Source organism: Crocodylus porosus, unplaced genomic scaffold (genome assembly GCF_001723895.1).
Source record: "Crocodylus porosus isolate Cpor-Errol unplaced genomic scaffold, CroPor_comp1, whole genome shotgun sequence".
In the NCBI taxonomy this organism is placed as follows: Eukaryota; Metazoa; Chordata; order Crocodylia; family Crocodylidae; genus Crocodylus; species Crocodylus porosus.
Window position 1 is genome coordinate 102,819,008 of NW_017728886.1, and position 20,934 is coordinate 102,839,941.

General features: G+C 44.8%; 1 protein-coding gene across 1 annotated transcript in view; it reads right to left on the reverse strand.

Moving 5' to 3' along the window:
• Nucleotides 1-20,934, reverse strand: part of TMEFF1 (transmembrane protein with EGF like and two follistatin like domains 1) — a gene marked incomplete at its 5' end in the record, with an annotated part of 255,072 nt that overhangs the window by 103,787 nt on the left and 130,351 nt on the right. The window contains one exon of the mRNA XM_019536567.1: nucleotides 506-615. Within this exon, the coding sequence (XP_019392112.1) occupies nucleotides 506-615 (110 nt within the window). The remainder of the gene's footprint in view (nucleotides 1-505; nucleotides 616-20,934) is intronic.

The window sequence follows — 20,934 nt, forward strand, 5'->3', positions numbered from 1 at the left end:
TCAGGGGTGGGCAATTAGTTTGGGTGGAGGGCCGCTTACTGAGTTTTGGCAAGCCATCGAGGGCTGCATGACAGGCAGCCCAGGGCAGTTTAATATTAATTTTCTAAATTTTTAGGGGCCCCACGGGCTGGATAGAATGGCTTGGCAGGCCGCATCTGGCCCACAGGCTGCATTTTGCCCACCCCTAATCTACATGCTCATAAAAGGGAGATGAAGTACCACATGCGCAGTGCCTACAACCTGCCTTTGAACACATGATGCAGGATCTTCCTACAAGGCTGAACAGGGTAGTGGGGTTGGCTTTTCCTTGCCCTAACTCTCCATGCACAGCCATGTTGCAGTGACTCACAGTCTGTCTGAATAAATGTATTTAGAATCTAAAGAACGTAACTGACAAAAATCAAATATTTAGAGAAATGAAATCTTAAAACTACTGGATTCCACAGTTCTTATGAATGTCTGGATATTTCAGACTGAGGCAGAAACAAAAGTGTAAAATCCTTACCTGAAATTGACATGCGCATTTCAAGCCATCACCTTCTTCTTTACATATTCCTCCATATTTACATGATGATTCATCACACACTCGTGCATCAGATTCCCTTACATTTAGTTCTGTAAAAAATAGATAATGCACAATGACTACTTTTGCTATAATCATACAAAATTTAACTTTAAACCAGTAATTTTTCCAAGCAGAAATTAATGTAAAAATAACTATTGTTCTCCATCTGCAGTGTGGCAATTGGTTACCAATCTATTTTAGGTGGTAACTTCATTTCTTAGGAATATAAGTATGGCTAAATTCTACCTTTCTAGACAAAAGTCTCCAGAACAGGCACACCTGTAAGCCACCAGAGCAGTTAACACACTCCCTATTATCAAGGACACAAGTTCCCCTGGTTAAGATTATACCTGGTGGAGAGTACACATCCAAAAATATGTTGCTTATGTCTCTTATCCCCTATGGCCCTTCCACTTCTCTTATCACAAAAACCTGAAGAGGAGCTGTGCTGTGTATACCAGGCAGGCTAGGTATTCTTCAGAAAATGTGACCTGAATTCCTGCCTATCATGTAAGCCACACTGGTTATTCAGACTGAAAACAAAAAAGGGGGAGGATCTCAGGTGGCCCTATCTATGGATGTGGAAGAAGGGTTCGCAACTTACAGCCCATGAGCCAGCCTGCAGACCCTTTTGATTTGACTTATGAACATGGGGCCTTAGTGGCATTGCGCAGTGTGGGGCTTTAACAGCAGTCACTTTCCCTATGCTGGCAGAGAGAAAAGTGGTGACTGCAGGAAGAAGTGGCAGTGGTGAACATTTGTGCAGCAGATCAATTGGGCTTTTGAGTGTTTCCTAACAGACAAATGGCATGAAATAGCTGCACTGTGGCGAGAAAGCTCCCTGATACCTGCTGGAAGGAGGCCCCTTTACTCATCAGCAGGCATCCGGGTTTTCCGTTTCCCACGGAAAAAGAGAAAACCATGGATTCCCTGTTTTTATCGGAGGAAATGCAGATTTCTCTTTTTAGCAGAGAAATCTGTGGATTCTCTGCTTTTGCAAAGAGCTCTTGGAGGCTGGCACAGCTCCAGCCTGCAGGAACCATTTGCAAATAGGGCGGGAAACCCCCAGCCCTGGCCAGAGGGGGAAGTCAGGGCCTGAGCCTCTGAGGCAGCCAAGGCTGGGCTCAGGCTCAGACTCACCCTTCGCCCCTGGAGGTAAGTGGGGCTGTGGGGCAGGGCTGGAGAAGATGGTTGGGGGCTGAGGGAGTGGCGGGTGCTGCCAGTCCCAGGAAGCACACTGCAGCTAGGAGCAGGGCCAGGGGGTGAGGACAGGGGTGACCCTCCATGCAGGGGCTTTCTGGGAAAGCAATGCGGGGTGCAGTGTGGTGGTGCCCGGCCACATGCCCAGGGAAGGGGAGAGGGAGACTGGCATGCAGCCGGAGCACAGCTCCATGGCCGGCTCTGCAGCCACAGTGAGGGATGGGAGTGCAGGAGGCAGTTGGGCTTTCACACAGTGCTGCCACTTACCTGGAGGGCTGTGATGGCAGTGACAGTGGCTGCCTTCAAAACCCCCCGCTGCCGCCGCAGAGCTCTGCTCAGACCTATGCGGCCGGCTGCCAGCCGCTGGGTGGCAGCATGGTGGTGGCCAGGCAGCACACAGCCATCTCCACCACCATCCCGCGTGCTGCATCACTGCTGCCGGCCACACAGTTCTGAGCATGGCTCTGCGGTGGCAGCGGGAGGTTTTGTATGCAGCAGCAGTCACCACTGGCACAGGTGGCCCCACAGGTAAGCAGCAGGGGCCGCCCATGATGGCGGTGACTGCCGCTGAATACAAAACCTCCCACTGCTGCTGCAGAGCTGTGCTCAGAGCTGTATTGCCAGTGGCAGCAATGCAGTGCGTGGGGTGGTGGTGGTGGGGATGGCTGCCACCCTGCAGAACCATGCAGCTGGCTGTGGGACATGCTGCTGTATGCAAGTCCCGTTTCATCCCCCCGGCTGGGTGGCACATATGTGGCCTACACATGGTTGTTGCCACTGCACTGCTGCTGCCGCACCCTATGCCACTCTCCCACAAAGCAGTGCAGGTGGCCGTGGGATGATAGCACAGGATGCAGTGGCAGAGTTGCGGTGGTGGCCTCTGTGTGTGAACCTCCTGTCAGGCTGGCCAACGTGTGTGGCTCACAGAGTGGCACCCCTGCCCTCACCTCCAACCCCGCACCTAGGAGTGAGCACAGGGGCACACTCCCCTCCTTCTTGATCTACGCCCCCAGCACCTTCCCTTTCCCCTGCCCTTCTCTCCCCACACACACACTTACCTGCTGGGGTGGGTGTCAGTGTCTGTGTCTGCATGTCTGTGGATCTGAGGGCTGTTGCGAGGGGCATCAGGAGGGCTGTTGAGACTGTGGGGGGGAGTGTGGAGCACCTGCAGTTCTGGGAGGGGCTATGGGGTGCCTTTAATTTTTATCACAAATTTGGGGTTTTTAATCAGAGAATTTGCAATTGTTAATCAGAGAAAACCAGGATCCCTTCTCATCAGCCATTTACAGATAGAGAGATTGCTGCCTCTTGTCATCTAAGATGTGCAATCACTACCAGGAGTACCTTCATGAAATTTTCTGGGATTGCTGAGAGGTTGAATGGCAGGATATTGTACATCACAGGTATTTCTTGTGAAAAGGTCTGATTATTATATGAAAATATGCATCTCAAGGGACAAGAGCTGTGAACTAATCCCCCTCCTGCAGAAATTAGGTAATGGTGGTTAATGTGTCCATCTGGAAACTGATTTGAAAAAAGCAAGTGTTGAACTTTCTTAGGTCCAAGATGGGATCATTCCAAATTCTTCTTTGGGATAAGAAAATAACCATCATAGAACACATCTTTGCTATTGAAGTATGGAGGACTTTACCGTGACTAGGGAGATCTGTGTCAGTTCACCTATGAGCAGTCTTACTGACTTCCTCTAGTGACATATGAAGGAGCTGATGAGTTGATGGAAGGGCGAGAACCTCTTCTGATAAGGCAGAGAAGAATGCATTAATTTGTGGGAAAACATCCATTTCAAACCCTGATTTAGAGTATCTTCTCTGTCTGGGGATGACATCAACAACTGACTAGGTGGAATCTGTAGGGTCAAAGCCAAGGGGAAGGAAGTTGAAAATCCAACATATTCCCAATAACAGGGAAAGGCTGATGCCTCACTATCAAAAGGGGCCCTACAAAAGTCAGTGATAAGCCCTGCAGCCATTATCTGAACCCAGGAGGACTATCAGGGCATTTTACAGGACCTGGACTGTCATCAGAGTTGGCATAAAGTAGACTCTGATGTGTCAGCCACTATAGACAGTATTGTGGACACTGGATCCAAGGCTGGAACCATGGCTACAAGTTGGAATACTGCAGAACTTTAGCCCATAGAGTCAACATTATTGGTTTCAAAGGCAGCTGCAATTTGCTTGACACTAAAACAGATTTGGAGTCTAGCTGATAAGATACCAGTGCTGAGGTGTAGAACAGAGGGTGTCCCAGACTGTGACTCACCCACCTGAGGAAGCTAGGATCAGGGATCTCAACAACAGAGTGAAACTCAGAGGAAGACCCCTGACTGGAATCTCTAGAAGCTTCAATTTTATCATTATGAGGCCTTGAAATCCTTGTACTCACTGAGTGGGTTGAAAGTGAAGCAGGCCTCCTCTTGCAGTTACAGAATTGGAACCTCCTTCAGGAACCAGTCTTATTGTCTTGGCCCATTGAAGGACGGTGTTACAACAAATCAGCGCTAAGCGCACACGGAATAGAGCCACATCTTGAACCCCAAGATGGGATTTGGCCTTGAGATAAAGCAACATCCTAGTCCCAGGCTCCTTTCTAGCCCCCAATATAAAAGGACCTGCATATACTTCCTAAGAACACAGGACTCTCCAAGGGAATATGGGGACTTAAAATGTCCATCATAAGTGGTTTGGGAGTGTTGCAAGACAAGCAAATTTTGAATCATGGTGTTTCCTCTCTCTCTCTCTCTCTCTCTCTCTTTTTCCCACAGGGAAGGAGGATGTTGACAAAAAATAAAGGTAAAGGCAAATTAGGAGTTCAAATATTTCAAAAAGGTTTGAACCAGAATTTAGGCCTCAAATGACAGAGTGCTTCCTTCACAGTCAACTGCAATTAATAGGAACTAAAGAATGGGAACCACACACTGTCCTTTATCTCCTTGGCACCGAGCATGAAGAAAGGTAAGCTATGCAGGAGGAGGGGCATACTGTATGGGTACTTCTAAGGCCAAAAATCTCTGAGCTCAAGTACCATGATGCAAGGATATCCACATTTATGATATGCTTGGGTCAATCACTTAAGGAGCAAATTCCTTTAAAAGAAACTTTTGTGCTTGGGTTTTGGTTTCTATTACGGCTTTCCAGAGATTTATGGTATTACAAATCAACAAGACTTCATTTTACAGCTCTATGTTTCAGAATTTTCTTTACCACTTTTAATACCTGTCAAAGGCAAACTACTTAGATGACTAGACTAAATAACATAAAATTGCAAAGGACAGAAATATTTTTTGACATTCAGAAGCCGTGAACTATTTATTAACACTGAAACCATTATAATAATCATTTACAAGCCCAAAGCTAGTGATAACCTTATTACAAAAAAGGTGATGCTAGCTTATAGGAACTTAGGACTGGAAAGGGCTTCTCTGACCAACAAGTTAGACAAATATTTTCCCTGAACGATCTGTCCACAAGATCCTTTGCTGCTCATACATAACACCTACAAAGTAGTGTTAAAAAACTTACAGTGTACCACAGCTAAAAGGAAAGGAAGACATAATATTTTTCCCGGGGATAAGCCAACAATACAAGTATGTGTGCACACACACACAGTATTTACTCAAATATAAGGTCCCCCACCACCCAGTCAGGATGGGAGGAAAACACTGGGAGAGTGTGTTCAAATGTATTTAGTTGCGGCCAGTTCATAGCCACTTGACTTCAGCCTCCATTTTGCTAAGCTTAATGGGTAAACCAATTTTTTAAAATCTCCTTTCAAACAACAGGTTTTCCATTCCCCTAGCCATCCTATCAGCCCTTTTTTGTACCTGTCCCAACATAAATTATTTTTCTAGCACAAGTGAATAAAACTGTTCACGGTATTTTATTAATTTATTTGATTCACATGTCATCCTTGCCAAAAAGACTCAGGACAGCTTATAGTAAAAGCAAAATAACTTATAAAAGCAAATAAAATATTTAATAAGATATATGCTATATAACAGAAACTCCAAAAATAATCCCTCAAATTAATATTGCTTGCTAAGCATTCACCTAAATAAAAAGGTGAATGCCTTGTACAGTTGTACTAATATTTCCCTGTCCCTACTGAAAATAACCTGCCTAATATATCTTAGAATGGAATTACCCATTTTCACAGCTGCATCACACTGGAAACTCGCTGTCTTTCTAAAACCTACCAGTACACCAAAAGCCATTTCTCATTTCATTGCTCTGTGTCTGACATTCCCCCCCCTCCTTACTGAAATCCTTGGTATTAGTTCCTAAGTATGTGACTTAACACTTTATCTTATTAAGCTACATACCATTTCTATTGCTATGCTTCCTAAGGACCATAGAAGGGACTTCAGGAGTCTAATTCAGTCCCCTCCATGAATGCAGGACATGCTATTTTGATGTTGTTCCAGACAGGTGCTTAATCAGCTTCTTCTTCAAGACCTCCACAGAAAGAAATTGCACCACTTCCCCAGGCAGTTTTTTCCACTGTCTACTTTACTTGCCATTAGAAAGTTTTTTTCTTAGATTTAATCAAAATTTACTTTGCTGTGGTTTAAACATATTTCCTTGTGTCCTACCTTCTACAGCAAGGGAGAACACCTGTTCTGTTCTTCAGCAGACTCTCCAGTACTTCAAAACAGTTGTCATCCCACCCCCCATTGCTTAATCTTATTTTCTCCAAACTACGCATCTCTAATTTCTCTCAACCTTTCATTGCTAGTGTTGAATTCCTCCAAACCCTTTATTATCTTTGTTGTTCACCTCTGAAGCCTCACTTCTTAAAATGCAGAGCCCAGAACTCCCAGCTTTCTATCATCCATAACATTCATAAGCATACATCTAGTTTTTGCACCAAGGTTGCTACAGGAAATGTAACACAAGATAGGTGCCAAGATGAATCCCTGAAGAACAACAGTAGTAAGATTTCTACAATCAGGCAAATCCACTTTCAGTAGTCCCACTGTAGTCTCCCTTTTAGCGAACATCTTGCTCACTTTACAATCAGAGCATTAATCCACATTTTCTACAGCTCAGCTAATTATAGCCCATGAGGCACAACAAAAAGTGTCAGGAATAGAAAATTTGTAGGTCTGGATGATGCACCAGTAGAATTTATCAAGCTGGATAGAAAAGCAACAACTGACATGATCCATTTGTTCTGTACAGACTAGGGTTGGCAAGCTGGTCAACTGACCTGGCAAATAATGTCAATTGACTTAGCCGCCTATTATTTGACCACAGTAGGAAACCGCCAAATGTTCAAGCCAAGAATGCTCTTGTGTAGATGGCAGGCTACCTTTCTTATTATATTATAGTGCATAGTGTCAGCCATTATCAAGGGCTGGAGGGCTGTGCACACATGCTCACGCTCTCTTTCTCTCCCTTCCAACTGAGAAGCAGGCACTTCCTTTGTCACTCCTCTCTTCTGAACTCTTTTAGCTTCCTTTCCCTTCATCCATTGAGCCAGGTCGGGCTGCAAGAGCTACTCGGGGGGTATGTCTACACATGCAATTAATGTGCAGCAACAAATTCTGGTGCATATCGCACCGGGGTATGTTGCTCCTGGGCACTGCAGCACAGCCAGGTTGGAACAGCCCCAGTGAGCCAGGGGCCCAGAGCTTCAGACTTCCAGCCCAGGGCTGCTCTGACCCAGCTCAATGTGGTGCAGAAGGGCTGGCTGGGGCACAAGGGTGATCCAGTGTGAGACTAGCCGGCAGGCAGCCCCTGCATTGAAGCACCCCTGTGCCCCAGCCAGCCAGGTCAGCATCTACACATTGCTGCGCACTTAAGAACTCTACCATACTTACAAGAATTATCCTACGCTGGAGTTTACTAATTTACTGTGGCCTAACAGGGCCACGTGTTTAGACATTTACTGTGGAATTAATTAGTCAGCTGCACGGTAACTGCCTCATGTAGACGTTTAGTGAGGAAAGAACCAAAACCAGAATACAAAAGCTTCTCCTACTGGCCACTTCTGTGATTCCAGGCATCACCAAATACAAACAGCAAAATACTTGAAGAGTTGGCTTGCTGCCTACTTAACATAACTGCATTTTAAAAAGTGACTTTTGCCTTTTATAGTGGCTGGGTGTGTTTTATTTCTGTATTTATTCCTTTTTTTGTGATCGTTGGGGCTGACTTTTTAGGGTTTGAGGATAAAAGCCAAAGAAAAGAACTGCTCAGTCTTGAATATCATTTACAATTAACTAATTTGTTTTTCTGTAATCAGCACAAATTTCTAACCTAGTGAAGATTAAAGTCGCTCTCTTCACTGTTCTAATAAATTAATACTTAAAATAGTTTACCATTATTTGACAACAGTTAAACTGGCCATGTATTTTTTCAGTGGAAAAGAGCAACATGCATTACAATACCAAAAAAAAGACAATCAAAAAGGAACATACAATTACAAGAAAATGTATTTATTATCACTTGTAAGTAAGGTCTCATTGACAATCGTTTTGGAGAGGTTTCAAAGAAAAACAGAATAAAACAAGTGGGGTGCAGACCTAGAAGGAGTGTAAAGGATCAGTTTGAGGATCATGCTCAGCAAGACCCAAGAATCTGGGCAAGTATTATACCTCTGCTTCTTTTACTTCACTGAAGTATTTGATTCAATGGAACGTGATAAGTTATGGATGATGATGCTCTAAACAGGATTCCCTCCACCGCTCCTTGAAATACTGTGAAAGCTCTATAGCAACTAGAAGCCCACCGTTTAACTGTCAGACATTACTAAAATTATCTTTGATCTCCACCCCAGCGTCAATGCATTGACGCTGCACTTAATCCATCCCAATTCTCCTTGTATTTATCTGACTGAAGAACCTTTTGCAGCTTCTTCTGATTTTTGTTCCAAGTCAGCTACACCTTTGGCCCTTCTCACTATTTTCTGCACATTCTAACCTCTGAAAGTAGGTCTGCAACCCTTTCCTATCAGTTTATTCCTCTGGGATACAAGCTTCAAAGACTGCACTTTTGACTTAGTGCTTTCATAGCTCTACTACATTTAAAGTCTTGAGCTCTCAAGTACAGTAGGTTCCCTAACTAATGTCCCTAGTCTATCAAAGTTTTCCCCTACAATTTCCAAATCCTTCATTGCAGAGCAATTCCTGTCAATCCTCCAATTTAGACCAAAATAAATCATGACACATTAATTCCACCCATGAACAGTTTCCCCAACCAGTTTTTTCTACAAAATTCTCACTACTTACTAATATAAAATCTAAAATAGTATTGCTTATCATTGGTCCAGTGACCAAGTGATTGATAAATCTACTGGCTATCCAATATGACAGCCACCACATAAAACAGATTAACATTTTTATGATGGCAGTTTATCTAATCCCTACATCCACTTGGAAGTACATTTAAGCAAAAAGTAAAATCAAATATCTGACATGTACTATTATACTTTAATGAATCACAAGTACCAGAAGAATGAGTGTTACTCATACTGATGTTTTCACCTACAGATTTTTATTTAAAAACCTATAAGACTCAGTGGGCACGTCCACATGAGACGCCCACTCCATAGCTGTTACTGCGCAGTCATTTAGTACTTGCATAACCGAGTACTAAACGACTGCACAGTAACTGGCATTACTGCGCAGTAGTATCCCAGCAGGGTTCCCTGGTATCCCTTACTGAGCAGTAGCTCATTACTACTGCAGAATACCTTGTTACTACTGTGCAGTAGCATCACATCATGGTTCATGCCTGGCGACACTACTGCACAGTAATGAGCTATTGCACACTAAGCACCTTATCGAGCCACACCCAGTGTTAATGGTAATTTAAAGGCTAACAAAAGATATCTAGCATGTCTAAAATATGTTCAATCTTAAATAAAATCTCAATAGAAAAAGAAAGAATTAAAAAGGTTTTCTGCAATTATGCCTATATACAAGAACGGATAATAGTAAAAACATGTAGCAAGTGATTTAAAATAATGTCTTCTATGTTTATTTAAGGTCTTCCACCACGCATTTCCAAAGCTTTTAATAGGAGTAAATAAGCTTATGCTTCAATATAAATGATTAGGTAGAGAATGGGGACAGTAAGCAATAATTCATCACGTCCCAGAGGAAACTATAATTAGTGCAATTAAATAAGGCTTCCAAATGTATAGTAAATTAGTGACCAAGGTCCTGAAAAGAAGTATTAACAATGATTTGTTAGTAGTATGTGTCCCTCCCCATGGGAGCCCTGATGGAGCACATGTTGACTTACACAGATCACCTGACAGGGACTTAGAAAACCCAAAAATTCAAGGGTAATATATTTTCTTTCCCCTCTCAGAAAAAAATCCAGTTGTGATTATCTGATGAGTAAAACTTAATAAAAATGGAGTAAAGACATTTTGGCTCCAATCAGGCAACTCAAGACATAATCAGATACAAATAATCAGAGTTTTACTGTTGTTCTGATGATCATCAAAATATACTGATGAGCGCTAAGCACCTTTACATCAAGATAATAAATTACATGTCTGTGACTTTGATGTAAGCAAACCATAAGTCTAAATTCACACTAGTACATAAGGCCTTCACCAGAAAATCTACAGGGAAAGGCAGGAGTGAAGCCAGTAACTCCATAAGCAAATTGTTTCGCAAGTGAGGTGGCATGTTTACTAGTAGTATTGTAGAATATCACGGTTTCATTCTGAATTTGGCCCCCCCTGCAGCCAATCTCACGACAGGCTGGAAAAGTCCAGCCATCTTGCAAATTCCAGCTGTGCCTGGGCACACCCACTCCAGCTGTCTTTACTTCCCCACCTCCTGTGAAACAGCAGACTCTCTTACCCACTTCCCCTTCCCTGTGCTGCAGTAACTGAAAAAATCATTCCAATAACGAACGGATCAGAAGGAGCAGTTGACACAAAAGGGGCTGTGTAGAGATTGCCCAGCATCTCACACTGCCTTCTCCCCTTTCTCCTATGAAAAACGGGTTGGCTTCTCTTAACACTCACCCCTCCCCACCTTCTCCATCCCTGCAACATCTGACCTGGAAAATACCATGAAAGCTGCCCCTCCACACAGTGCTAGGAAGAGGGAAGAGAGGACTGCTGCAACTGCTGCCCCAGGCATAGGGAAGGAGATGAGGAATCCTTGGAGAGTACAGAAGGAACAGAAGTGTGACTTGGGACAGGAAACATTTGGAGCTAGTGGGGCAGAACTGATGTGGAGCTGAGGGGCACCTATGCAACTGCTGGGCCTGGAAACGGGCAAGTGTGGGTACAGGGCTGGCTATCACAGAATTAATCAGCATCCATCGTCTGGTAGTAGCTAGATGCTCTACACTAATAGGGACCAACCCTTCTGGCAAGCATGCCACAAGGTAAGCTCCTTAGTGGGTGCATCTACATGAGGTATTCTACTCGAGATTAGAGCCAATTACTGCATAGATATGCAGATGCTTACTGTGCGGTAATGAGCTCTAATCGCGTGTAAATGTTCTAGCTGTAAGTACAAGTAGCAGATTTGCTCCCAATTACTTACTGTGCAGTATGGCACATGTAGATGGCTGACCAGGAGCAAACGTGCTTCCAGGCAGCCAGGGAACAGGAGGTGGGAGATTGCTCCCTGCCCCTGGGAGCTGCCTGCTGCCAGGGCAGGCTCCGCCACTGGAGCCCAGGCAGGGACAACTTCCCCCTGCTCCAGCAGAAAGGAGCATCCAACCCCTGCTTGGCGATCAGGGAGAAGGGGCTGGGAGATTCTTATGTCCCAGCCCTAGCTCCACAGTCACAGGGCTGAGATAAGAATCTCCTAGCCCAAGGCTGCAACTGTGGAGCTAGGGTTGGGAGATAATCTCCCAGCGCTGGCCCTGCAACTATAGATCTAGGGCTGGAAGATAAGAACCTCCCAGCCCCACAACTGCAGAGCTAGGGCTGAGAGATAAGAATCGCTCAGCCTGGGCCCCATGACTGTGGGGCTGGGAGATAAGAATCTCCCATCCCCGGCCCTGTGATAATGGAATGGGGGCAGGGGGACATTGTCCCACCCCAGGTTCTGGGGGTGGAGCCCACCCTGGCAGCAAGCAGCTCCCAGAGGCAGGGAGCAAAGTCCCAGCCTCTTCCAGGAGACAGCTGCCTCCTAGCCTTGTGCTTTCTGCCAGCCCCTGGGCTAGCCCCCAGGGGGAGCCTAGAGCTCCCTCTGGCAGCTGCAGGGGGCTGGGCTGGTGCAAGGCTGGCAGGGGCAGGACCAGACTACTGCCACAAGTAGCAAATCCACTCCCACATCTCTGCACATGTAGACACTTGCCTGGGGTGAGTTTACTGTACAGTAAATTACTCTATAGAGTAAACCCACCCTGAAGCGTTTGCATGTGTAGACATGCCCACTGTCCCCCCGTGTCACTCCAATCCTCTTCCCTTGCCTACTCTGTGACTCTGCTTTCTGTTCTCTGCCCTATCTGCCACTCTGTTCCCTGTTCCCTCCTTGATCTGCCACCATGCCATACACAGAAGCCTCCTGTGGCACTTCTGGCATGCATGCCATGGATTGGCCATCCCTGCTGTACACTACCGGGCAGCCAAGAAGACCCTTCTGCCATGGGGGACAGATGCACCTTACTCTATACCAGAGGTCTCCAACCTGTTTGAATGTGGGGCCGGATCACAAACTTTTTATCACCCAGTGGGCTGGCAAGCCATATTCAAAGACCTCACAGGAAGTGGTATCACATCAGGAAGTGATGTCACGTGACCTTTGACACCAATGAAGCTGCAGGAAGTGACAATGAAATGGGTCTGGAAATGTGGTTTAAAATCCAAAATAAAAACAATATAAAAAGCAACAAAGAAATAATACCAAACACTTGACTAAAACACTTTTGCTTCTACTCACTTCTCAATGAATGAAAGAAGCATAATGCAAGTCGACAGATCAAATGTGGAAAAGATATCAGCCAGAGTGGAAACTAATCAAAGCAACAAAATACGGGCATTTTTGAGAATAATCTTCAAGAATATTTACTTTTATTGAATTAATAACTTGTTAGTAACACATCTTTAACAAGTAGTAACAAGTTGAACCCCTAATCCCGCACAAAGAAAAACAAAAGCATCATCTGGATGAAGGTGGTGGGCCCTCAATGACCAGCAGGGGTAGAATTTAGATTTATCTGGCCCAGTGAAAGATGCTTACATGCCTCTTCATTCACCACCATCATATCCAGTGTTACCCCATCTTATCCCTTTTATCAGCAATACACTATCTGCTGGTTAAAGAGGCAGAGGGCCTCCAAGAAAATTGCTCCAAAGCTGGTCCCTTATGGTCTTTGCCACTCTGCCTTGTGCTTGGCTTGCTGTGCTCAAGGCTGGACTAGTGGGGTGAACTTTCATCAGCATACCCAGCTGCAAAGTAGCAGACCAGGCATTGATTAAAATAACCTCCCAAAATAGTCTTGGAGACTAGCTTAGCTGAGTCACCAGGCTGAAAACAGGTCACCAGGTCTAAGGTCAGGTTGGTGGCAACCACAACATAACCAGCCCTACTGTGATAGCTCAGAGAAATAGAGAGGAAAGGGGGAAATGGAAACAACAGCTGATCTGGCAAAAGCCTCTCTTGTTTGTACTTTATCCAAAGATCTGATAACTTATCTCATAGTACAACAGCTACTGCACTGAAGAGTATGAAGCAGAAGGAAGATGAACTACTGTTGTGTTTGTTCTCTTTTCTGGACACCATGCTTTACAGGCAATAGATAGCTAGTTAATCACTCCTCAGTGCTGGCTGAAGCTTGCTGTGCAAACACACCCAGGAAAGCAGGGAGTAGCAAGTTAGTTTAGCAATCAGAAAGGACCATAAATCATTACTCTTGCTGCAACTGTGGCCTATAGATTCAGCACCAAAACTGGGAGTCAGGCAAGCTGACTATATTTCCAGCTCTACCACAGACTCACCATGTAACTTCGGGCGAACTGCCAATGCCAGATTTGGAAAGAGACTGGACGCCCACTGGTTCCATGGGAGTACCTGACCTGGACCCCATGAGGCAGCAGGCATCCTGCCACCAGTCAAACAAGACCTTGGGAAGAAATTTCCGACAGCTTCTTGCCAACGGGAGGAGGTAGAAATTAAAGAGAAAACCTCTTCCCCTTTTCTTTTTGTCCATGTGTTAACAGACAAGGCACAAAACAGAGCTTGAAAACCTTGCTGTATTTCCAGTACCAGCCCTCTGTTCACAGAGGTTAGAACAGCCAGGGAGTGGAACAGACTGCCTAGGGAAGTTGTGTACTCTCCGTCATCGGAGGTGTTCAAAAAGATGTTGGACAGCACTGGTTGGGCATGCTCTAGGTCAGTGTTTCTCAAAACATGGGTTGCAATCCAAAAGTAGGTTTCAAGAATATATGAAAGGGTCACGAGCAAACTTTAAAAGTGGGTTCTCCTTTAAAAGAGAAAAACATATAACTGTGGCTTTTCTCTTGTGGGCTGGCAGAGTTCCAGCCTGCAAGGGGCTACTTGGTACCCCCCCATGCCCCACACACTGGGGCACTGAGGTCTGGAAGTAGGAGCAGTCAGGGACACTGGGTCAGGACTGACCATCTATGTTTCCAAATGGGTCCTGGTACAAGAAAGGTTGAGAACCACTGATCTAGACCGGGGTGGGCAATTATTTAAGGCAGAGCGGAGCAACACAGGGCACAACCCTTGCTCCTCAGGCTCCTGGTGGTGAGCCAGATAGGATCAATTGGTGGGCTGGATACAGCTCGTGGGCCATATTTTGCCTACCCCTGATCTAGGCATAGCTATGCCTATGTGCTACTATGGGTACTTCTCATGCTTCTGGGCTTTGCTGGTTGCCCCCACCACCACCCTTCCCCTTTCTGCTATATGTGCCAGGGTGTTTTTAAGTCTTCCTCAGAGGTACTGGGTGTTGGCTACAGCTGAAGCTAGGGACCTTGACTGGGGTGTGCCAATGCTTCTTCTAGGACCAAATCCAAAGCTTTTTGGCTAGAGGGTTATGTCCAGAGGTAGGCAACCCCTTCCATGGGTGCCAGAGCATAGTACACAAAGGCATTTTGCTTGGCATGTGTGCCTCAGGGCAGACTACAGGGGAAGGGCCAGGGCTGTGCTGCCACAACAAGGATAGAGCCCCTTGTGGCTCCCCCGCTATCTGCCACTGCCACGCCAACATTTTACAAGACAAGGCTGCAGGGGTTTTTGGCACTGCCCAAAAAACGCTGCCAAGCCCTGGTCTTGACCCTCTGCTCGGGGTCCCACTGATCGCCAAACTTGGGGTCAGCAAGGAATTTTACCCCATGGTCAGATTAGAGCTGACTGTGGAGGCTTTTGCCTTCCTTTGTAATGCTCCAGCTCTCGGCTTCTGGGACACGGGCACAGCCAGCTCCCAGGAGGGGAGACCAGGCTTTGAGGTTAAAGCCTCGGCCCCAGGAGATGGGGGGCAGAACTCAGCTTCCCTCCTCTGTGAAAGGCAGGTGCCAGGAGCCCAGAGTCACAGGCCTGGCCCCAGGGGAGGCGCCATCTTCCCACCCCGACCCTGGCCCTGCCCTACCTGTGGTGCCCTGGCCAGGTAGGAGGCAGCAGAGGCAGATGACGTGGGCGAGCCTGGCCGCCGCGCCGCCCCTGCGGGTCCGCATTGCCGCACTGTGCTGGGCTGGAGGGAGACGGAGCCAGATCCAGGTGGCACCTTGGGGCACAGCGAGCACAGTCTCCGCCCGAGCCCAGGGCCTCCCCGCATGGCGCGGCCAATGCTGACAGGAGGCACCTGCCTGCACCCCTCTGCCTCTACCTCCACCAGCAACCTGGGGCTGGGCGGCCAAGCCGGGCTGCCTCTCATCTGCAGGCAGGGAGCAGCGAGTTGCTCAGGCCGGGAAGCAGTGGCTTCCCCATGTGGTGCTGGAGAAGGGAGGAGGTGGGCCAGGCCTGCACTCCTCTTCCCACACACACTGCATCGGCAACGTGTGCGTGCGTGTGGGAACCTTGTCCCTTCCCCAGCCTTTCAGCAGCCATTAGGAAGCTGCCAAGGGGCTGGGGGAGGGACAAGGGGCAGGAACGAAAGTAAACAGTGTTTACTTTCATTTCCCGTCACAGCACCACAGGCCACAGAAAATGCCTTGGCGGGCCACATGTTGGACAAGCCTGCTCCATACACTACAAGACATTAGGAACTATGTAGCTGTCACAGATTTGTTGAGGGTCAGCTATTGAATGTAGCATGTACCTAAAGCAACAGGAAGAGTGTGTACTTCTGTATAAAAATGCACTGCTTCTTTGAGAAAACTGAAATACATAAAAATTGACTTCCCTTCCATACATTTACTGGTCTTATGACATGCAGTGGCCAAATCTAAAACGCCACAGTTGCCTTTGTTTTCTTCTCACTCTGTATTTGAAAAATTATTTTTTACTTTTGTCTGCATTATAACTTCCTTGGAGAATCCACTACTCAGAGATTACTCAGTCATATATAAAACTGTTTCAGACATTGATATCTCAAGTCTTAGCTGAGAAGGCATTCACTCCTCTTTTCTAAGCTTGTTTAATTTTCTTTATATAATCACTTAACTGAAAAACAGCATAAGGATGTAAAAATCAATAAGGACTCTCTTGCATTAGCGTAAGCCACAGGCTTCACAGTGTTGCGTGAGGATGCCCAATCCTCCAATTTGTCTAGGTCACTCTGAATCCTATCCCTACCCTCCAGCATATTTACTACTTCCCCCAGCTTTGTGTCATCTGCAAACGGCTGAGGGTGCACTCTATACCATTTTCACAGTTGTTAATGAAGATATTGAACAAAACTGGCCCCAGGAACGACCCCTGGGGCACTCCACTTGATAATGACTGCCAACTAGACATGGAGCCATTGATCACTACTCTCTGAGCCTGATGCTCCAGCCAGTTTTCTATCCACCTTACAGTCCATTCATCCAGCCCATACTTCCTTAGCTTGCCTGCAAGAATGTTGTGGGAGACCGTATCAAAAGCCTTGCTAAAATCAAGGTATCTCACATCCACCCATCTCCCTGTATCCACAGATGCAGGCATCTCATCATAGAAGTCAATCAGGTTGGTCAGGAATGATTTGCCCCTGGTGAATCCATGCTGACTGTTCCTAATCACCTTCCTCTCCTTCAACTAACTGCTTAGAAATGGATTCCTTGAGGATCTGCTCCATGATTTTTCCACGGACTGAGGTGAGGTTGACTGGTCTATAGTTCCCTGGATCCTCTTTTTTCCCTTTCTTAATTATGAATGTTATATTTGCCCTTTTCCTATCACTTTGGGACCTCTCCTGATTGCCATGAGTTTTCAAAGATGATGGCCAATGGCTCTGCAATCACATCAGCCAACTCCCTCAGCACCCTTGGGTGCATCCCATCCAGCCCCATGGACTTGTACATGTCCAGCTTTTCTAAGTAGTCCCAAACCTGTTCTTTCACCGTTGAGGACTGCTTACCTCCTCCCCAAACTGTGCAGCCTGGTGTGGTAGTCTGGGAGCTGACCTTGCCTATGAAGACTGAGGCAAAAAAGGCATTGAGCATTTCAGCCTTTTCTGCATGCTCTGTCACAAGACTGCCTCCCCCATTCTGTAAAGGACCCACACTTTCCCTGATCCTCCTCTTGCTACCGACATACTTGTAGAAACCCTTCTTGTTACCCTTCATATTCATTGCTAGCTGCAATTCCAGTTGTGCTTTGGCCTTCCTGACCTCATCCCTGCATGCCTGAGCAATGCTCTTATATTCTTCCCTAGTTATTTGTTCAAGTTTCCACTTCTTATAAGCTTCCTTTCTGTGATTTAGTTTACTGAAGAGTTCCCTGCTAAGCCAAGCTGGTCTTCTGCCATACATCCAGCAATTTTGACTCAGGGCATCTCTGTGTACACCTCCACAAGCAGGGAAACCTGGAGTATCCCCATATGAAGAGGTGCTCTCTGATATTTGTCCCACAGGATCAGGGCCCTGAAGTCACGGGAGTAGCAGCTGCCTGACCTTTTGGGACAACAGGACATGTTTGTTTCATGCAGTGAAGCAGATCAGCTGTAGAGGGACACCCTGGCATATACATTCCAGCAAAACTGATTCATTTCATTTGGAAATGTCTGTTTATAGCTTAAGATCTGCCTTTTGGTTCTCTTGTCTAGTACTAGTCCTCAACAACAACACGGAGCAGAAGAAAGTAAGTGCCAATAATATAATATTCTGTGACAGGACATGAGATCACATTGCCCTTATTAACAGTTCAGTAATAACCTTTGCCTACCATCATGCCATTATAAGATGGTCATTTAAAATGTTATTTTATCTAAAATGTTATTAAAAAGTGTTGTTTAAGCTTTAATACCTTTTGATAATGACAAATAGTTCATTATGAAAATGTGAGACATGTATGATAAAAATAGAATTTATGTTCCATACTTAATTTTTGTTTTCCAAGTGTCTACTTGCAATTTAAACCATAATCAATAGATGCACACCCAAATCTGCAGTAAGATATACAGATTCTTATGAAAGCATTGCAATTAAAGCTACACTCATAAAATGGTGTCTACAGGAAACTGCACAGCATTTTCCTTCTCATCTCCATGCACTTTGGTTTGGATGGTCAACTCCCTATTGTTTGCTAATATTCCTTTCCATTGCCTCTCTTCCACTGACCAAGCTTTCTTTAAAACTCAGATGCTATTTCTTCACCAGCAGCTTAATAGCACTGGAACTGCTTTTAAGATATTGTTTCCATTTAAACTAAAAGCTTGAGGGGGAAAAAAACCTGCTCTGATCTTTTGAAGAGCTGCTGGGGAAGCAAGAATCAGGCCTTGGTGGACTCTGAAAAGCAACTCTCCCTTTGTAGGCAGTGTGTAACCACAGCAGCATCTATGAATAACTAAGAATAGTTCTTTCCTAGTGCCAGTAACTTCTTTTAGGATAGTGAAATCATGTGTTAAGCAGCTCTCATTTACCTTTTGTAGTAGAAATTAAAAGTTGAAAAGGCTCAAACAGGCAAAGAAAGTTTCTGAAAAGAAACTGAAGAAAGATACTGGACATACTGAGAATGTGTAGGAACAAACCTAGAAATACAGGTTGGTTTGTTTGTTTTCCTTCCTCTTTTCTATTAGCTTCAGTGTGCCACATCATCATCGGCCCTTCCTTGATGGCACTGCCACTTCTTTGTCCTCTTTCTGCTACAAAAAGTTAAATTATGAGCAAAAGGTTCCAAGTTTAGGTTATTTCAAAAATATAAATTAAATTATAAAAATTGGCCTGGGAAGCATTGTTCACTTCGGTGGCTGCATGCCACCAGAGATGGTTTAGTTCAAAATAGCAAACAGAGACACAGTGGCATTGGCTGTCATTCCTCAGTACAAAGAAGACAGTCTTCCAGTAAATAAGAAAGTCATCCATGAGTCTGTAAATGACTGAGGAGGCTGATTTGAGATCCACGTGTTTGACTGCAGACATGGCAAATCATTCTGGAAGGAAAGATCCTGGTGATGTTGAGTGACAGCTCTTTCCCTGTGCCTCCCTTGTCTATCCACCTCCATAGTAAAGCAACTTTGCTCAAAATGATTAAGGCCTTGTTGTACATCATGGTGCCACTGGGTACAATTCAGTGCTTCAGGCTCCCAGGGATTGATGTTAATAGTGCATTTCTTCAGATGGGCCTTCAGGCTGTCCTTGAATCTCTTCTTTTCCCTACTTCCGGAGTGGTAACCATCGGTGACTTAGGAGTATAGGACTTGTTTTGGAAGCCGGTTATCAGGCAACCCTATGATACTCATGCACATGGGTATATTCACAAAGAGTCACAGAACTTGGAGGAAAGGTATCTCTGACACATTTGCTCCAGATGCCATTAGTATATTTAAAAATAATTATAGAGAAATATTAGTATTTTTTCCTACACTTCCTATACGTATTACTTATATTATGAATATCTATATATTATGCAGTTTAGATTACATAATGAAAAAGCTGATGATGATCTGCATTTTTTGTGCAGGATTCTTGGTCTCCATCCCATATCCATTAACTCTATGGCACTATTGACATTTCTTACTTCAGTACTCAACATTCAAAAAAGATTAAATCAATGCACCCTAAAACCACTATGTAGCAGAACAAAATGCATTATTAAATTTTGTTCAACGCATTATTGAATTAAAATGCAGTTCATGAGGTAAATAATAAACACAATGGTATTAGATTAGAATAGTTAAGAGCGTGAACTGTCCACAGTTATTCCAATAGGTGTTGATTATGAAGCTTAATGATGACAGTTTATATTGCTAAGTATGTTTCTGCTGAACATTTTGACAAAAACACCCAGACATCCTGGTACTGTGGGAAGTGGTTGCACTACTGTCACTCTCACACTTAGACTCAACATTTGCCACTTCTAATGAATAATACAGATTTTTTGTCAGTAAACTATTGCCAAAGGTTACAGATAGAGATAACCAGCTTTTGTTTTTTTTTCACATGGACAGTGTCAGCTTTTCAGAAGAACATTGAAAACCCGAAATTTTACATTAAGAAATAATGGAGATTTGTCTCATGGGAATACTTTGGACACCTCACACCCAACTGCCCTTTATGGGTCAGGCTGGCTAGACACACTGCATTGTTCCTCAGTCATTATTCTTGTTGAGGTCCCATGGTACATCGTGGAAAATGCGGTCTAACCAAATGACAGCGGGGAGAGTGGGCTAAACTAAAATTTCTGCAACACACTATGGCGCCATTTCCAAATGTATTTATTTTTCCATTTGTGGCCAAAATTCTTCATTTCCTGGTGTTTGCTTATTGACAGAGTCAAAACTTTCCCCTAACCAGATACGCTTTTCATAAAGAATTTCATTTAGTCAAAAACTAAAATTGTTCATCAAAATAGTCCCAATTATAGCCTTTTTTGGTCAAGTGCACAGATCCCATTTTTTTGCCAATTCACACAGATAAATTTTCATTTACCTTACTCAATAGCAATAATTGCAAAGAAAATGGTCTCTTAAATGTAATATTTCTGAAGAAGCTGGATTGATGGTTTACTGAAAATGAACTTTAATACAGCTACCTGAAAAATCACTGCTTCCAAGCAGGTTATGTAGTGCAGGAGGTATATACTACCAAAGCTGGCCATTCACTATTGCCAGTACTTCTAAAGG